The 17,653-nt window shown below is 38.1% G+C and overlaps 2 protein-coding genes, 1 long non-coding RNA gene and 11 other non-coding genes across 14 annotated transcripts in view; all 14 read right to left on the bottom strand.

The window, feature by feature from the left end:
* Nucleotides 1–308: 308 nt before the first annotated feature.
* leg1.1 (liver-enriched gene 1, tandem duplicate 1) lies at nucleotides 309–5,411 on the bottom strand. Its single transcript, XM_048208188.1, has 6 exons — nucleotides 5,078–5,411; nucleotides 3,030–3,122; nucleotides 2,739–2,923; nucleotides 2,441–2,562; nucleotides 2,056–2,294; nucleotides 309–586 (listed from the first exon to the last, which is right to left on the bottom strand). Exons 1-6 carry the CDS (start codon nucleotides 5,370–5,372, stop codon nucleotides 435–437), a joined length of 1,086 nt encoding a protein of 361 aa, XP_048064145.1. The 5' UTR covers nucleotides 5,373–5,411; the 3' UTR covers nucleotides 309–434.
* Nucleotides 5,412–10,343: 4,932 nt separating this feature from the next.
* On the bottom strand, nucleotides 10,344–13,343 carry mmachc (metabolism of cobalamin associated C). Its single transcript, XM_048208166.1, has 4 exons — nucleotides 13,174–13,343; nucleotides 12,759–12,956; nucleotides 11,327–11,479; nucleotides 10,344–11,174 (listed from the first exon to the last, which is right to left on the bottom strand). The coding sequence occupies exons 1-4, from the start codon at nucleotides 13,294–13,296 to the stop codon at nucleotides 10,833–10,835; spliced, it is 816 nt and encodes a 271-aa protein (XP_048064123.1). The 5' UTR covers nucleotides 13,297–13,343; the 3' UTR covers nucleotides 10,344–10,832.
* Nucleotides 13,344–14,348: 1,005 nt separating this feature from the next.
* Nucleotides 14,349–17,653, bottom strand: part of LOC125277729 — a 5,734-nt gene continuing 2,429 nt past the window's right edge. The window contains exons 2-3 of the long non-coding RNA XR_007186975.1: nucleotides 16,412–17,259; nucleotides 14,349–15,883 (exon numbers count right to left, since the gene is read on the bottom strand). This is a non-coding gene — a long non-coding RNA (uncharacterized LOC125277729). The remainder of the gene's footprint in view (nucleotides 15,884–16,411; nucleotides 17,260–17,653) is intronic.
* trnav-aac lies at nucleotides 14,645–14,717 on the bottom strand. Its single transcript has one exon. It is a non-coding gene; the product is annotated as a tRNA-Val (tRNA).
* On the bottom strand, nucleotides 14,963–15,035 carry trnav-cac. The gene has a single exon. It is a non-coding gene; the product is annotated as a tRNA-Val (tRNA).
* trnav-aac lies at nucleotides 15,160–15,232 on the bottom strand. Its single transcript has one exon. It is a non-coding gene; the product is annotated as a tRNA-Val (tRNA).
* Nucleotides 15,478–15,550, bottom strand: trnav-uac. Its single transcript has one exon. It is a non-coding gene; the product is annotated as a tRNA-Val (tRNA).
* Nucleotides 15,811–15,883, bottom strand: trnav-cac. The gene has a single exon. It is a non-coding gene; the product is annotated as a tRNA-Val (tRNA).
* trnav-aac lies at nucleotides 16,005–16,077 on the bottom strand. The gene has a single exon. It is a non-coding gene; the product is annotated as a tRNA-Val (tRNA).
* Nucleotides 16,339–16,411, bottom strand: trnav-cac. Its single transcript has one exon. It is a non-coding gene; the product is annotated as a tRNA-Val (tRNA).
* Nucleotides 16,536–16,608, bottom strand: trnav-aac. Its single transcript has one exon. It is a non-coding gene; the product is annotated as a tRNA-Val (tRNA).
* Nucleotides 16,854–16,926, bottom strand: trnav-uac. The gene has a single exon. It is a non-coding gene; the product is annotated as a tRNA-Val (tRNA).
* On the bottom strand, nucleotides 17,187–17,259 carry trnav-cac. Its single transcript has one exon. It is a non-coding gene; the product is annotated as a tRNA-Val (tRNA).
* Nucleotides 17,381–17,453, bottom strand: trnav-aac. Its single transcript has one exon. It is a non-coding gene; the product is annotated as a tRNA-Val (tRNA).

Here is a 17,653-nt window from a genome sequence, read left to right as displayed (position 1 = left end):
TGCAGATGTACATATTGAGAACGGGTTGTGGATCATGTTGTGTACTTTATTTGCCCATTCATTCTGCATATTTGTTTTGTTTTGTTATGTACGCCAGTGGAATAACTGGAATGTTTAGTATTATTGTTGACGTAAGGTTAGATTTATTACAGTTTTTTGTACAGTCTTGTACAGTCTTGTTATATAAAGCCATATAAATGAAAGTGGTTGTATTTTTCAAGTTTTTCCACAGTATTTTGTGGAGGATGACATGTTTTTGTGCATTTTGTCTGGTTTACTGTGAATAAAGGAGATGGAAAGGAGCAGTGTTGGATTTTATTTCTCTTTTTATTAGTTAAAGATGTGAATGGCACATGTTTACACTGGTGGTCATGGAATTAATTAACAGGTCTGTTTTTACCCAGTTGTTATATCTGTCGGAGACTTGAACTGCGTCAGCAGCTGGTGGTCATCTCGGTCAGGATTGACATCAGACTGGTACCAGGGAACTTGGGGTCGAGAACGAGGTCATGGAGAAGGGCTTGACCTTTCTCCCGAGCCGGAGCTGAACACATAGCACTGCGCCAGAGACTCACCAGCGAACCGCCTGTTCAAAACACGATTCATGAGTTCATCATCATCATCATCACAGATGTTTTCATTTGTATTAAAGACATTGCAAAACATTTGAAAATTTAACTTAGCCTTGTAATCACTTTCATTCTGAACTTTCATTGTATGAACAAAAAACAGAGGCATTTTTCAGAATGAAAAGGTGAAACGACAGGGTTTTTGGGTGAACTATCCCTTTAAAGCAGAAGGGAAATTATAAAATACTAGACATTCTCAGATTCAAGATATGTAACCAGTTTTCAGTAACACTTTAGAGTCTAATTCTCACTATTAAAGGATTAGTTCACTTTCAAATTAAAATTTCCTGATAATTTACTCTCCTCCATGTCATTCAAGATGTTCATGTCTTTCTTTCTTCAGTCGGAAAGAAATGAAGGAAAACATTCCAGGATTTTTCTCCATATAGTGGACTTCACTGGGGTTCAACGGGTTGAAGGTCCAAATGTCAGTTTCAGTGCCGCTTCAAAGAGCTCTACATGATCCCAGACGAGGAATAAGAGTCTGATCTAGAGAAACCATCGGACATTTACTATTTTTTTTTTTTTTTCAAATTATATACATTTTAACCACAAATGCTCATCTTGAACTAACTCTCTTCTTCTCTATTAGAATTCTGGCAGTGTAGACGCTGCTAAGTGTATTACTGCCCTCCACAGGTCAAAGTTTGAACTAATTGTTATATACTTGCACTAGCATATTGAATATGACAATTAGTTCAAACTTTGACCTGTGGAGGGCAGTAATACACTTAGCAGCGTCTACACTGCCAGAATTCTAATAGAGAAGAAGAGAGCTAGTTCAAGATGAGCATTTGTAGTTAAAATGTATATAATTTTTATTTATTTTTTAGAAAATGTCCGATGGTTTCTCTAGATAAGACTCTTATTCCTCGTCTGGGATCATGTAGAGCTCTTTGAAGCTACACTGAAACTGACATTTGGACCTTCAACCCATTGAACCCCAGTGAAGTCCACTATATGGAGAAAAATCCTGGAATGTTTTCCATCATTTCTTTTCCACTGAAGAAAGAAAGACATGAACATCTTGGATGACATGAGGGTGAGTAAATTATCAGGAAAATTTAATTTGAAAGTGAACTAATCCTTTAACTAGTTGATTATTAGCATACATAATACTAGGATATTGGCTGTTTATTAGTACACATATTAATGCCTTATTCTGCATGACCATATTCTACATTCCATAATCCTAAACTTAACAACTACCTTACTAACTATTAATAAACAGTAATTATGAGTTTATTGAGGCAAAAGTCATAGTTAATAGAGAGAACTGTACCCTAAACTAAAGTGTGACCCAATTTTCATTTTTCTCAAATTGTTTAATGGATAAAAAAAGACTGTATTGTAGAAAAGAAGCATTTTCCCTCAGATGTTTGGACCCCTGCAGTATAACCTCTCTCCCAGCCTCTGATGTTCTTACCAAGCAGTTGATTCACACTGCTCATCCAGCCGAAAACATAGAGCGTGTGGTTCTCCTCAGCGCTGAGATCGGCGATGTTGGGCGGGCTGTCGGACTCCTGCAGAACCCGGCTCGGCAAGGGAGCCATGAACTTCTCTGACCTCTCGATGTTGGCGTGGAAACGAGCAGCTGCTACATATGCCGCCGAGCTGATCCAGCTCAGTCCAAAGCGAACCTCGGGAGAGGAGTACAGCTTCTGCCTGCAGCCATGATAAAAGAGGCCTTAAAACTGGTTTAGGCAAAACAGAAGGCACCTGCCAAACTGAAGCTGGAAGTGCATCAACACGTATTTGCTTTAGGGAAATGACATGAAGTCATGTGAATGTGTTATGAAGCATATGTAGACCTTTCACTGCAGGCGACGTATGCGGTTTGTAGAGACTCCTCCTCTGCTGCCCACATCAGTCCCAGAATCTGATCCTTCTTGTTAAAATCAGTGTCCTCAGATTCACTGATCTGCTGCAGAGACTACACAGAGAAAAGCTACGGTTAGTCCTTGATCTGATCTGGAGTTAGGCTATTGTACGAAGACCTTAACATGGTCAGTATCACAAATTTGTAAGTCACTTTGGAAAAAGAAACATCTGCTATCTGAACAAATGTGGATTTTTATTTGCATCCAGAGAGAAGCTGAACAATGACACCTGGAAGAATGTTTGCCATTTGGCCATGGCATCAGGGTGTTTGGTGGAGCAGTCTGTGTAGCTGGAGCAGTAATCCTGAGCCATCTCCGCTGGAACCTGAACCTGCACCTGAACCTCACCCTTCCCCACCACACCTGTCTGAACTGCTGCCAGGAACGGAAGCACGGACAGGTAGTAGTTTATACCTGCAGAGAGTGAAAGTGACAAAATGAGAAAATACGGGACAGATTTTAGAAAAGGTAGCTTTGACTTTATGTCCATCTAGTGGTGCAAATGTAGAGCGGCACTTACATCCATACCAGCTGAGAGGAGAGATGCAAACCGGTTCTGAACTTTCCAGTCCACAAGTGCTGGTAGTGGCAGGGCTTGGGTCAGTCAACCGGCCTACGATGTAAATTGAAACTTAAGGCCTTTTTTTTTTTATATTAGTGTGCTAACATGTTGAGCTGAGCTGAATTTCCTGACTCATACATTTCCTCAGCAATTCAATTCCTCACCAAACTCAGTCTTTATGGACCTTGCTTTGTCCACTGGGGCACCATCAGAAAAGGGTTTAACAGATGAACACGAGCCTCCGTTACTATTTCTAAAACGTCACTTTAAAACCAACAACGAAGGAACGCTGAGTTGCAAAACCATTTCACCGTTTGTATCGGATGAACAAACCACCATAATTTTACAAATACTACTGTTATGTCACAGAATGTGGTTTTAAAAGTTTTTATGCGAGAATGTAGTTATTTAGACCTCAAACATGCGACTTGCACAATTTATTTAGACGTTTTGGGAGATGTGAGCTCCAGGCTGTCAGCGGCCGCTCATATACTCGCTGAGAACAGCTTCATCTCGGCCAGTGCTTTGGGAATTTGCTGCTGGCTCTTATGTCGATAGTTTAAACATGAGGTGCATCATTCACTTTCAGTATATCAAACGGGATCTTATATTCATAATCACAAAATCAGTTTGAATGTCTGCTGAGGAAAGCGATATCTTTGTCCTTTTAACAGTTAAGAGGATTTCCCATGGCAGCGCTAGTCAATGCATTTGTAAGTTGCATCTTATAAGGGGTTGTTTGAACGTCTTTGTTTACAACCTTGTCCCTTTCAATATAAAAGTCTTTGCTACTGACTCATTCATAAAGACAGTCTTTGCTGCCATCTAATGGCGTAATAATGTAACTTTCACTGAAGTAGAAATCAATACCAAATACGGCATGTTATTTATATAAAATATAATTTATTGAACAATAATATTTAAGTAAACAATATTAGCCATTATAAAGTTTAAGAAGTCTGTATAATAGGAAATAAACAGTTCAGTCAAAAGCACAAAAGCAATGCTAGTTATAGTACAGGACTTCAGTTAAATAAAAATATAAAGTTATGAAACTTTGTTTTAAGCCAAATCTGGAAAAATTAATTGATATACTGAAAATGAATGATACACCTCATGTTTAAACACTGTCTACGTAAGACTGGCCGAGATGAAGCTGTTCTCAGCGGGTACATGAGCGCCGAATGCCGCTGACGGTCCAGCCCAGGTGAAAAACAAGTACATTTCTATAATATGCTTAAAGTGCTCTATTTTTGTGCACTAATTTTGTACTTAATATACTAAAAATTCTTCTTTAGGACTTCTTAAGATAATCGTAAGAACATCTAACTCAACTGTTTTGAGACAGCATGAAATATGAACTAAAATGTGCTTTTAATATACTATCTCTGTATTTAAAATATATATTTAGTTACCACTTGTAGTACACTATGGGTTCAAATGTACTATAAGTAGTATCTAAATACATTTTTTAAATACAGAGATAAGCACATTTTAGTTCATATTTCATGCTGTCTCAAAACAGTTGAGTTAGATGTTCTTACGATTATCTTAAGAAGTCCTAAAGAAGAATTTTTAGTATATTAAGTACAAAATTAGTGCACAAAAATAGAGCACTTTAAGCATATTATAGAAATGTACTTGTTTTTCACCTGGGAGAGCTTATATCTCCCAAAACATCTAAATAAATTAGGCGCTGTTTATATAAAAGTCGCGTTTTTGAGGTGTAAAAAAACTCTTAAATCTACATTCTGTGACACAATAACAGTAGCATTCGTAAAAAACTATAGTGATTTGCTCGTCAGCCATTACACTTGCCACCGCATATGCTGCAATCAGAGTGATGTAAATGCTGAAACAGATCCCGTGGCGTTCCTCACAACTGGAACATTTGTTTAATTTGATTCAGATACTAAACAAAAGACACTGTTTAGGTTCAAACAACTCCCACTAGTCATACAGGGCTTGTTTCCTATTGTTCTTTCGCAGTGGTCAATGGATCATACCTGATTTGAGTTTCCAGCCCAGCTGCAGAGGAAGACTCCACAGAGGATTCTCCTTGTCTCCAGGGCCCATGGAGCTCATGTATGGATCCGTAGAATTGATCAGCAGCTTGTACAAAGCCATCCTCTGCAAGTAGTCCCATGGATTTACCTGGATCACCCCGTCGACTGTGGGCAGCTGGGAGAGCTCGCTTGGGGCTTTCTCCCACTGAATAGGAAGTCCATTCTCAGTCACTACTGCTGCCTGGCCGAGCACAGCCAACACAACTACAGCACCCACCGATCCGATGAAATTCATAGTTGGGAATCTAGCTGGACTGCCAAAGTCCTGTGGCCAGCACAGGGGCTTTAAGCTAAGAGCAAACACAGGACTTTGGTCCCAAATAGAGACAGGGATAAATGAGTGTGTGGGTGGGGACTGATGCATACAAGAGATATTTTCTAGAAATTTTACATTTTGATGAATACAAACATTTTCACTCGAAGGGCTTAATATGTACATTCACGCATTTGGCAGGCATTTTTATCCAAAGTGACATGGCCATAATATTTACCTTTAAATAAATACAATGCAATACAAAGTATGTGCTATACTATTATATAGAGTAACGGTCATATCTTGTTTATAAGAAAAGGAAATCGATGTTTTACATAATGTTTTACTTGAAAGAGCAGCGAGCAACTTGTGTAACGTTTAATTGACGCAATTTGGTCAGTGACATCTAGTGTATTTGGACAGTCAGAGTCACCAGAATACACGTGATATAACAGTTTTACGTCTCTTTTTCCAGGTGTCACTCAGGACAAACAAACATTTATAGGTGCATGCTGTATAGAGAGAGAGAGAGAGGTTCTAAAATGGTTGCAACCTTTGGCTTCATCTGTCCATCTTTAAACAGGCACTGTACACTTGGTGACTGAAAAGATACATTGAACATTTGGGCAGAACCAATACAAAACATTTTATGTCTGTTGAAAATGGACAATATATCACATTAGATCACTTAAAGCATCAGGATGTAATGCATTAAAAAGCTTTTTTGAGAGGTTCTGCACATTGACAAGACCTCGCTACTCTAGCTTCTTCATTAGACAAGCGATCCTGTAAAGTGGAAAACTGATCCTTTGTTTCCTTGTCATTGCATAAAATGACAGACTGATGCCAAGTTATGATTATGAATTTCAGATCCACATGATACAGTATATATCAGTTGAATGATTAGGTTAGCAACTTGATTGAATCTATTTTGTTGTGAAGTTCTTGGGGACACAGTATCTTTCTTTGATTAGTAAGCCATTGTTCATGATTTAATCCCGCGATTTAAGAGTGAATGAAATGCCATAGGTGTGGACATTTTGTCTCAATGTGATGGTCATGAAACAGACATAAAACTTGTAATCCGGTGAGCTTGTGCTCTGACGGTTTTAACGCTTTGCTTTCACGAACTGCCACTGGAACAGCACCTCCCTATCTCAAAAACCTTCACGCTCTCTGGTGGAAAGAGCACATCCTCCAAGAAGCAGCTGAAGACACACCTCTTTCACAAGCACTTAACCACCCACATGTCACACCAATGCACTTACACACCTCTCCTTTGTCAGGTCTGCTAAAGGCATAAACGTCAATCCAAATGTCATGCTTTGGGTGACAGTTATGTCAATAGGATTAGGTCTGGGTTGGACTACTGTATTTTCATAGCTCTAGAATGATGTTGTATTTTGATATTTTATTTGGACATTTCAGAGTTTTTTGAACTATTGCAACATTTGTGCAAGGAAAAAAAAAAACTGCATTAATATAATCATGCACTTACTGAGCATAAACAATTTCGGTAACACTTTCTATGAAGACCATGCTTATAATGAATTATAGCTCCATTTATACTTATTTATAAGCAAATATTAGTATTTTATAAACATATTTATAAAGACTTATTAAGACCTATACCACATTATAAGAACAGTTATAGTTACATTTATATTATTTATATAATTAATTTTAAGTCATGCATTTGCTTTTTCAATGCTCATGCTCATAATCCATTATTCACTGATTTCTAAGTATTAATTAGTCAGTCGTATGGTTCCATGAATGTATTTATGAAGATGCAACCTGCATTGCTATGATATGATATTATATGATATCATACCTTTTTTTTCATTTATCATGCATCGCAGTATTTTCCATGTTTGCAACAATCATCTCTTACACAACATCACTTAATCCACACACTCAAAAAAAAAAAAAAAAAAAGAACAACACAGCACATTTACAATACTCTTGATTTACGATTAAGTGTCTTATTTAGCTCAAGGATCGCCTGATGCACAAACGAGTTTTTTGAATCTTGGGATTCTGTACCTCCTCTTGCTATAATGTTATTATATTATAGTTACAATTACAATTAGTAATTCAGATTTATTTCTGTCAAATAAGTGAATATATTGTTATTAATAGCCCTGTTTTGTTCTTATAAATACTTATTGTGAGTAATAATAGTTACAGATCTCTATAAATGCATCATTGTTGGCTTTAAGTGAAGTGAAAACATAGGATGCATTTTTCCTAAAGCAAATGTTAAGAAATCATGAAGATGTGCTCATTATACATTTTAAGTTGCTTAAAATGTTACATTGTTACATTGTAAATGTAACTAATGAAAAATAATCAGAAATTAATACAAACAGTTGGAAAAAATGTATCTTTTTTAATGTTACATACTAGCAAAACACTGCAACAATATTTTTAAAGTATAATTCCAAACTACTATTAGCAATACCATGTATATGGCTGAGGAGATATAGATTTTAACAAATCAAAATTCATGACCTCTAATGCAAGCCGTTAAAGATATAATTATTAATAACTAATTGGTACAGCAAACAAGAGTCTATGGAACTATTTTATATATGATCATTTATAAATCAGTTTATAATGGATTATGAACATGCGCATTGAAAAAGCAAATGCATGGCTTATAAGTAATTATAAAAATAATATAAATGTATCTATAACTGTTCTTATAATGAGGTATAGGTCTTAATGAGTCTTTATAAATATATTTATAGAATAGCAATACTTACTTAGAAATGGGCCTATAAATCATTATAAGCATGGTCTTCATAGAAAGTGTCATCACAATTTCTAATGTACACAAGCACAATAATAACCATGTTGTGATGGGCTTTGTGTTGTTTAATTCTGCATCTCTACTGGAAAAATCATATATCTTGTCATATTGTGCCTTAAAGAGGTCATGATTTGAGAAATCAAAATTTCCTTAATCTTTTGACATGTAAGGGCCCAGTTTCACAGACGGGGCTTAGATTAAGTCAATCAATTTAATTGCTTTTATAAAGCTGCCTTTAAAAAAATATTACTGGTGTGCATGCTGAGACAAAACAACCGTAAATAAATAAATAAATAAATAAAAGAATAGTTGAGCTGAAAAAAGTTAACTTTTTAAGTTAACTCAAGTAATTTGCTCTAGGTAAAGTGAACTTACATACTTTTGTTCATCTAATGAGTTCCAGCTAATCTTTTGAACTTCTTGTCAAAAAACAAAAAAACAAGTTGAGCCAACTTGAAAAAATAAGACAACCTATTGCACTCAACCTTTTGAGTCTTGAACTTAAAACTTCTTGTCAAGGCAACGTTTAGCAGTTAGCAATACAAGCAGCTACAATCCTTGTTTTTATCTCCATGTTTTATTTTCAAAGTTAACTGCACGACTGGGCAACAAACTCAAGCTCCTCAAATAAAGTATTCTCTGTAGTATTAATTTTATCAGAAATTTAATTAAATGAGATCTGTATAAATTTAATATAGATTAGTCTAGTTATTAAAAACTCATTGCTTTGCTTCAGAAGGCCTTTATTAACCCCCTAGAGTCACATGGAGGCACATTTATGATGGATGGAGGCACATTTTTGAGCTTCAAAATCTCCCGAACCGTGGGCCTTGGTCCGTACGGATCACGATCAACAACATCCCTTTAACCACACTACTGGGCTTATAATCTTATAGCCAAAAATCGCATATAACAGAGGTAGCGTTTTTCTTACCACCAGTTCAGTGACCGTTTGCTCCGATCCGTCTCTGCGTGCACACCGGAAAAAGTCTTGACATGACCATGCGCGTGCCACTGCCTAAACTGAAACTACTGGTCTTCTTTTTATTAGCGGTTTAAAATGGGCAAACAGCTCTCAGAGATGGGTTGTCGTGTCCACACATGTCGCAGCATTTTGCGTCATATAATCGCACAAGCTTCACATCGCGATTGCGAAATGATTAATCGTGCAGCTCTAATATACACCTAGGATGGCTTGAGGGTGAGTAAATCATGGGATAATTTTTCATCCCTATTTCGTTTTTTTTTTTCATTTTTGAGTGAACTAACCCTTCAAGCCTGGTTATTAAAGTTATTTTCTTATTCAAGAATGTACTAAAATACTTGATTAAGGGGATGTTTGTTTACACGACACCATTTTCAACTATTAAAAAAAAAATTCATTTACATGACAAATATTTTGGGGACCTAAAAAACTTTTGAAAACATGTTTCAAAGTGCATGTGTTTGAAAAAGATTACATTATCATCTCCGTGTAAACTACAAAAACACAAATGTGTGAAAACGATGCGTTACGTGTTGACATCGCCAACTACTGGCCTGGCATGAATACAGCGTTTTAGTCATTTACCATCTGTACGTAAAAAATGCAAAGGAAAAACTTTTCTGTTTTTAGTACATAATTGTTGTTTAAATATATATTTGTATATATGCATTTTAAATACACAAAATACAATTTCTGAAAGTGCTTTGACACAAATTCCTTTTGATTCTTTTCTGTCCAGCAAAACACAAATTTCAAAATAACCCAAAGCAATTAAATATGTATTATAAATACATTTAATTAATTGCCCATCTCTGCAATACAGCATGGCTTTGGGCGGCTACAGAACAAGACATCATAAAAATATTAAGGACAAATCTTTTTTTTTTACTTTATTAAGAACATTCCTTGGATAAGGAACTGTCATTATTGCAAAATATTTATTAAATAAGTATTGATTTCAATTTTACAGTATTATTTTAAAGCTTCCTATAGCTATAAGATAAAAACCAAGTGTATCTGACAGCCAGAATTAGGGTGGAAAAGATTCTTGTTTTGCAAATGTATGAGTGTTTATGTGCAAAAATACAATAAAATTAAATGTATAAAATAATTTAGTCATGTCAAGCCTCTTGAATCTGATAGAATACTTACCCCTTATTCTCTTTGTTTTATTAAATTAAAATTAAACAAACAAATGATCATTTATAAACGTCATACATATTCTCTGTAGTGGCATGTCAAATACAGTGAGACTAGAACGTGAAACCTAAAAACAATGTTCATTTACAGTGTTAATACATTGTGTGCCACTCAAAACAAGCATATGGAAGCTTGTTTCCAGCACAAAATAATAAATAAAAAAGGTAACTGCAAGTTATCTCACGATTCTGATTATTCTGACCAAACAGGGCAGAATTTTGAGATATAATCTCACAATTTCAAGTTATGTAGTCCAAATTGCAAATATAAACTTGCAATTCTGAGAAAAATAGTATTAATTGTGAGATATAAACTGGCAGCTGCAAGGAAAAAGTCAGAATTGCGAGATAAAAAATCTCAATTACCTTTTATTCTGTGGTGAAAACAAGCTTCCACAGAGCAGAACACATCTTTGGGAAAACGGCTAAGAAGCTGTGCAGAATCAGCCCTGTTTGTTCGTGGAGCTCTGCTTCTCAGAGTCAGTGTCAGTCAGAAAGCCCCAGTGTCTGAGCAGCTCCCCCCGCTGGCCTGGAGGAGTCCTGAAATACTCCCTCTGCTGATCCGAGTACCTCTCCTCTGTGGGCACCATGTCTCTGTAGCTCCAGTCCTGCCAGCGGAAGTTAAACCTCTCCAGCAGTTCGATCCGCTCCTCCTGTGAGCGCACACAGTCTGGAGGATCCTTCTGCTGAAGATCCGCTCCCGCTCGCACATCCTTAAAGACCAGCAGGGCTCGGATAGCAAACCAGCCACCCAGCTTAGGGTGCATACAGACTCCAAACATCTTCTGTGAAGAATAAGGAGAAAGACTTTCATCTGACTGCATCCATAAAGAGTTTTTTGTAAAGTAAAACATATATATTTTAAGTATTGTTTGCATTTCTCAGATTAATCAAAAAGTTAAATATTTTAATCGACTGTAGATGTTTTCTGGCTGACCTTATCAGCCCATGGTGGACTGTGGACGTCTGATTTCTGGTAGTAGTACGCTGCTCCTGAGACGTGGGCGGCAGTCTGTGCGAGAAACTTGGGTCTTCTGTTGGGCAGCATCTCATAATCATAACTGACATCCACAGACTGACTGGGAAAACACTGAGAGAGAGATTAAAACACATGGTTGGACAAAGGAATGATCAGAACTTCTCAATCCCATCCTAAAATTTCAAACATTCATGTATAATTATTATTATAAATGTGGAAAATATTTCGTTTCTATTACACCACTGCATTTTTCTACTCATTGTAGTACTGTTAAATGTAGTTTAGACTGATTTAGATTTCAAATTATTTTAAATATATTAAAGGATTAGTCCACTTTTCCTGATAATTTACTCACCCTCATGTCATCCAAGTCGTTCATGTCTTTCTTTCTTCAGTCGGAAAGAAATGAAGGAAAACATTCCAGGATTTTTCTCCATATAGTGGACTTCACTGGGGTTCAACGGGTTGAAGGTCCAAATGTCAGTTTCAGTGCAGCTTCAAAGAGCTCTACATGATCCCAGACGAGGAATAAGAGTCTCATATAGAGAAACCATCGGACATTTTCGAAAAAAATACAACTGTATATGCTTTATAAACACACATTAAACCTTGTGCGTGCTTTCGCTTTCCATATTCTCTAAAACGCTTACGCTGTATGTCCTACGCCTTCCCTATTCTACTTACGGAACGAACGCGGCGCCAGTTTCGTGTTTATAAAGCATATACATTTTTTTCAAAAATGAGTGATGGTTTCTCTAGATAAGACTCTTATTCCTCGTCTGGAATCATTTAAAGCCCTTTTGAAGCTGCACTGAAACTGACATTTGGACCTTGGAGAAAAATCCTGGAATGTTTTCCTCAAAAACCTTCATTTCTTTACCACTGAAGAAAGAAAGACATGAACAACTTGGATGACATGAGGGTGAGTAAATTATCAGGAAAACTTATTTAAAAGTGGACTAATCCTTTAATTATTTAAATGAAATTTAATTGACTTATTTTAATCAACTCATTTATTTAGTTACTTAGTTTAATCTTATTGTATATATTTTACACTGCTTTCTTGTTTTTATTTAAATCAAGTTGTACTTATTTATCAAATTTATTTATATCAAACTTTTATTTTCATTTATTTATTTTAATCAAATATATCAATTTATTATTTATTCAAATCAATTTAATTTATTTTAATCTGATGTCTTAATTTATTGATTTACTTAAATTTATTTATTAATTTTAATCAAATTTATTAAGTAGGTTTAATCATATTTTTATTTATTCATACATTTTACACTGCTTTTTTCTAATCTTTTTCACGCATTTTGCTCTAGATAAAAGCAGAAAGAGAGTGGATGTGAACTGGAATAAGTGTAACTGAGCTGAACCACACCAGCGAGACAGCGGAGGAGACGGTGTGAGCGCTGCACTGATCGATGGGGTCCCTGAGGCCCTCACAGCACTGGCTCCGTAAGAAGGGCAGGAACGAGCGCTCAAACATGGACGGAGAGCTCAGGACCACCACAGCCAGAGTGTCTGCTGGGTAATGCAGGTGATGGGCAGGAGATAACACTGCATTGTACCAGCCGACCTACCACAACACAGACATATGATCAGTAACAAACACAAACTAGTTACGTTCAGAACTGCCTTCATAAGTGTTGTCCAAACATGTTTTCCACTGATGTGTCAGTGCACTGTGCTTGTGAACAGAACTAACACACGCACCACTACAATATACAGACGTCAAATACTTTCATTATCGAGCCTGATTGCTTTTATTATGTTCATGGAGCCAGACATATTACCTTGAAAGGATAAATTTCAAAACCTTGCGCTTTTAGAGACTCACGGAAAGTCCCTATGAGACCCTCCACGCTTTCACTGGAGATCGCCATTTCTCTCCTTCTCGTGATTATCACGGAGTTCATGGCGTGCTTTTCCTCCGCCTAGTGGACAGGAGTTTGGGTGTTTAACGGAAGAGGTTTTCAGGCCACAAGGGGATGCTAGGGGTCCAGGGAAAAGTTTAAAGTTATTTATAATAAAATTTGTTATTTATAAATAAATATTAGATTCAAATAAAAAAAAAAAAAATAAAATTAATTAATTTCAACTCAGCATTGTCAACATTAGTATTGTAATCTTGACAAAATAGACTTTCTTGTACAAATTGCTCTTGGCTATGTTGCCTTCTCCTGTTGCAATCAATCTCTCTCTCTCTCGTTCTTTTTTTTCTTTTTCTCTCACTCTCTTTCTCTTCCTTACCTTATATTTTGTATTTTAGTAGCGCTTTTTACTGTGCATTTGTGTTTGTTTATTTATTTATTTATTTATTTTTTATATGATGTGTACTATATATGTAATGATGCTCTGTCTTTGTTTTAGGGTGACTTTTAAACATTCTTCTACAGATGAAAAATAGCCTTTTGGGCTAATTCTGGCATGTTTACAGTTATGTTTATTAATGTGCATTGACCCTGTTAACAAATAAACTAAACAAATAAATGAATAAAATACATTGAAATAAATAATTAAAATGTATTAAAACAAACAAATAAATACTACACAGTACAGAAGTGTGAATAAAAAATCCAAATAATATTTTACACATATTTATTTATATTTATTTGTCATAGTATAAATTGGGTCTTTTTACACACACACACACACACACACACACACACACACATATATAGCTGCCTTTTAAATTTTAAGATGGGGGAATCAAGTCAAGTCACCTTTATTTATATAATGCTTATAGCAGAAAAAATGATGGAACAAAGTTTGTTTTGGCCCTATAAAAAATAGTGTCATTGTCCAGCTTAAGTTAGTTGATTCATTCCATTGTAAAAATCATTGGTTATTATTATATTTCATTTATCTATAATGGAGCTCTGGAGAAAACAGTGATGCCATCATCCAGCTCAGCTCAGAGATGCTGCAAGAAAATGTATATTTCAAAAATCTCCACTTGTTTCAAACTGGGGACCTTTCGCGTGTTAGGCGAACGTGATGACCACTACACTACAGAAACCTCACGGCGATCATCGGGTGCTTTTTCGAACACAGGATCATCCCATGATCTGCTCTGCAAGCAGAGAGAGAGAGACCGTCTGTGTAAATTCCACGAACAACAGGACAGCGCACATTCAGAATGACAGTCTGCATAGAGCTCCTATGTACGATTGCCTTCAGCCAGCTCAAAAGTAAGGTCTTTGGAGCGTGGACATCCTCTTACCGGAGAGCCAATTCAGCATGTGTCTTAAAAAAACCTCTGCTTGTTTCCGCCCAGTTTCGAACTGGGGACCTTTCGCGTGTTAGGCGAACGTGATGACCACTACACTACAGAAACCTCACGGCGATCGTCGGGTGCTTTTTCGAACACAGGATCATCCCATGATCTGCTCTGCAAGCAGAGAGAGAGAGACCGTCTGTGTAAATTCCACAAACGACAGGACAGCGCACATTCAGAATGAGAGTCTGCATAGAGCTCCTATGTACGATTGCCTTCAGCCAGCTCAAAAGTAAGGTCTTTGGAGCGTGGACATCCTCTTACCGGAGAGCCAATTCAGCATGTGTCTTAAAAAAACCTCTGCTTGTTTCCGCCCAGTTTCGAACTGGGGACCTTTCGCGTGTGAGGCGAACGTGATAACCACTACACTACGGAAACCTGTCACGGGCGGACACCGAGAGAAATCTTAAAATGCAAGCTACTTAAAATGCTTAGAAGGAAAAGAGTGCTAAATCCTCCTAGCGTCACAAACAGTGCATATTTTCTGTCAAAAGCCAAGCGCTGTTTCTGCTCGGTTTCGAACCGAGGACCTTTCGCGTGTTAGGCGAACGTGATGACCACTACACTACAGAAACCTCACGGCGATCGTCGGGTGCTTTTTCGAACACAGGATCATCCCATGATCTGCTCTGCAAGCAGAGAGAGAGAGACCGTCTGTGTAAATTCCACAAACGACAGGACAGCGCACATTCAGAATGACAGTCTGCATAGAGCTCCTATGTACGATTGCCTTCAGCCAGCTCAAAAGTAAGGTCATTGGAGTGTGGACATCCTCTTACCGGAGAGCCATTTCAGCATGTGTCTTAAAAAAACCTCCGCTTGTTTCCGCCCAGTTTCGAACTGGGGACCTTTCGCGTGTAAAGCGAACGTGATAACCACTACACTACGGAAACCTGAGGGCAGATGCATTCTGAACGTTTTTAGCGCACGCTTGTTGACAAGGACTGAAACGAACGACTGAGCAGTGATCTTAAAACGGCAAAAGGCTGCTACTTTTAGTAGCAAACCAACTGTTTTGCCATTACAGGAGACCTCACTGGTCATTTGTTTTATTTTAGTTTTTTTTTAAGAGTTTACACCGCAAATTGTGCAGCAAGAGTACCGATCTGCTCAAAAGAAATCCCCTTAGGAAATTTTGGCAAAAGCAAACCACTGTTTCCGCCCAGTTTCGAACTGGGGACCTTTCGCGTGTGAGGCGAACGTGATAACCACTACACTACGGAAACCTGTCGTTCGGGCGCAGACAGAAAGCTTCTGGTGCATGCTTCTTAAAAGGCGTAAAAGGAAGACGAGATAAATCCTACTGGCGTCGCAAACAGTTTATATTTTCTGTCAAAAGTCAAGCGCTGTTTCTGCTCGGTTTCGAACCGAGGACCTTTCGCGTGTTAGGCGAACGTGATGACCACTACACTACAGAAACCTCACGAGGGCCCTCGGGTGCTTTTTCGAACACAGCGTTATCCCATGATCTGCCCTTCAAGCAGAGAGAGAGAGAGAGAGAGAGAGAGAGACCGTCTGTGTAAATTCCACGAACAACAGGACAGCGCACATTCAGAATGACAGTCTGCATAGAGCTCCTATGTACGATTGCCTTCAGCCAGCTCAAAAGTAAGGTCTTTGGAGCGTGGACATCCTCTTACCGGAGAGCCATTTCAGCATGTGTCTTAAAAAAACCTCCACTTGTTTCCGCCCAGTTTCGAACTGGGGACCTTTCGCGTGTGAGGCGAACGTGATAACCACTACACTACGGAAACCTGTCACTGGCGGACACCGAGAGAAATCTTAAAATGCAAGCTACTTAAAATGCTTAGAAGGAAAAGAGTGCTAAATCCTCCTAGCGTCACAAACAGTGCATATTTTCTGTCAAAAGCCAAGCGCTGTTTCTGCTCGGTTTCGAACCGAGGACCTTTCGCGTGTTAGGCGAACGTGATGACCACTACACTACAGAAACCTCACGGCGATTGTCGGGTGCTTTTTCGAACACAGGATCATCCCATGATCTGCTCTGCAAGCAGAGAGAGAGAGACCGTCTGTGTAAATTCCACAAACGACAGGACAGCGCACATTCAGAATGAGAGTCTGCATAGAGCTCCTATGTACGATTGCCTTCAGCCAGCTCAAAAGTAAGGTCATTGGAGTGTGGACATCCTCTTACCGGAGAGCCATTTCAGCATGTGTCTTAAAAAAACCTCCACTTGTTTCCGCCCAGTTTCGAACTGGGGACCTTTCGCGTGTAAAGCGAACGTGATAACCACTACACTACGGAAACCTGAGGGCAGATGCATTCTGAACGTTTTTAGCGCACGCTTGTTGACAAGGACTGAAACGAACGACTGAGCAGTGATCTTAAAACGGCAAAAGGCTGCTACTTTTAGTAGCAAACCAACTGTTTTGCCATTACAGGAGACCTCACTGGTCATTTGTTTTATTTTAGTTTTTTTTTAAGAGTTTACACCGCAAATTGTGCAGCAAGAGTACCGATCTGCTCAAAAGAAATCCCCTTAGGAAATTTTGGCAAAAGCAAACCACTGTTTCCGCCCAGTTTCGAACTGGGGACCTTTCGCGTGTGAGGCGAACGTGATAACCACTACACTACGGAAACCTGTTGTTCGGGCGCAGACAGAAAGCTTCTGGTGCATGCTTCTTAAAAGGCGTAAAAGGAAGACGAGATAAATCCTACTGGCGTCGCAAACAGTTTATATTTTCTGTCAAAAGTCAAGCGCTGTTTCTGCTCGGTTTCGAACCGAGGACCTTTCGCGTGTTAGGCGAACGTGATGACCACTACACTACAGAAACCTCACGAGGGCCCTCGGGTGCTTTTTCGAACACAGCGTTATCCCATGATCTGCCCTTCAAGCAGAGAGAGAGAGAGAGAGAGAGAGAGAGAGAGACCGTCTGTGTAAATTCCACGAACAACAGGACAGCGCACATTCAGAATGACAGTCTGCATAGAGCTCCTATGTACGATTGCCTTCAGCCAGCTCAAAAGTAAGGTC

The sequence above is a fragment of the Megalobrama amblycephala genome, linkage group LG11 (genome assembly GCF_018812025.1).
Source record: "Megalobrama amblycephala isolate DHTTF-2021 linkage group LG11, ASM1881202v1, whole genome shotgun sequence".
NCBI lineage: Eukaryota > Metazoa > Chordata > Actinopteri > Cypriniformes > Xenocyprididae > Megalobrama > Megalobrama amblycephala.
This window is presented reverse-complemented; position numbering and strand designations above follow the sequence as displayed.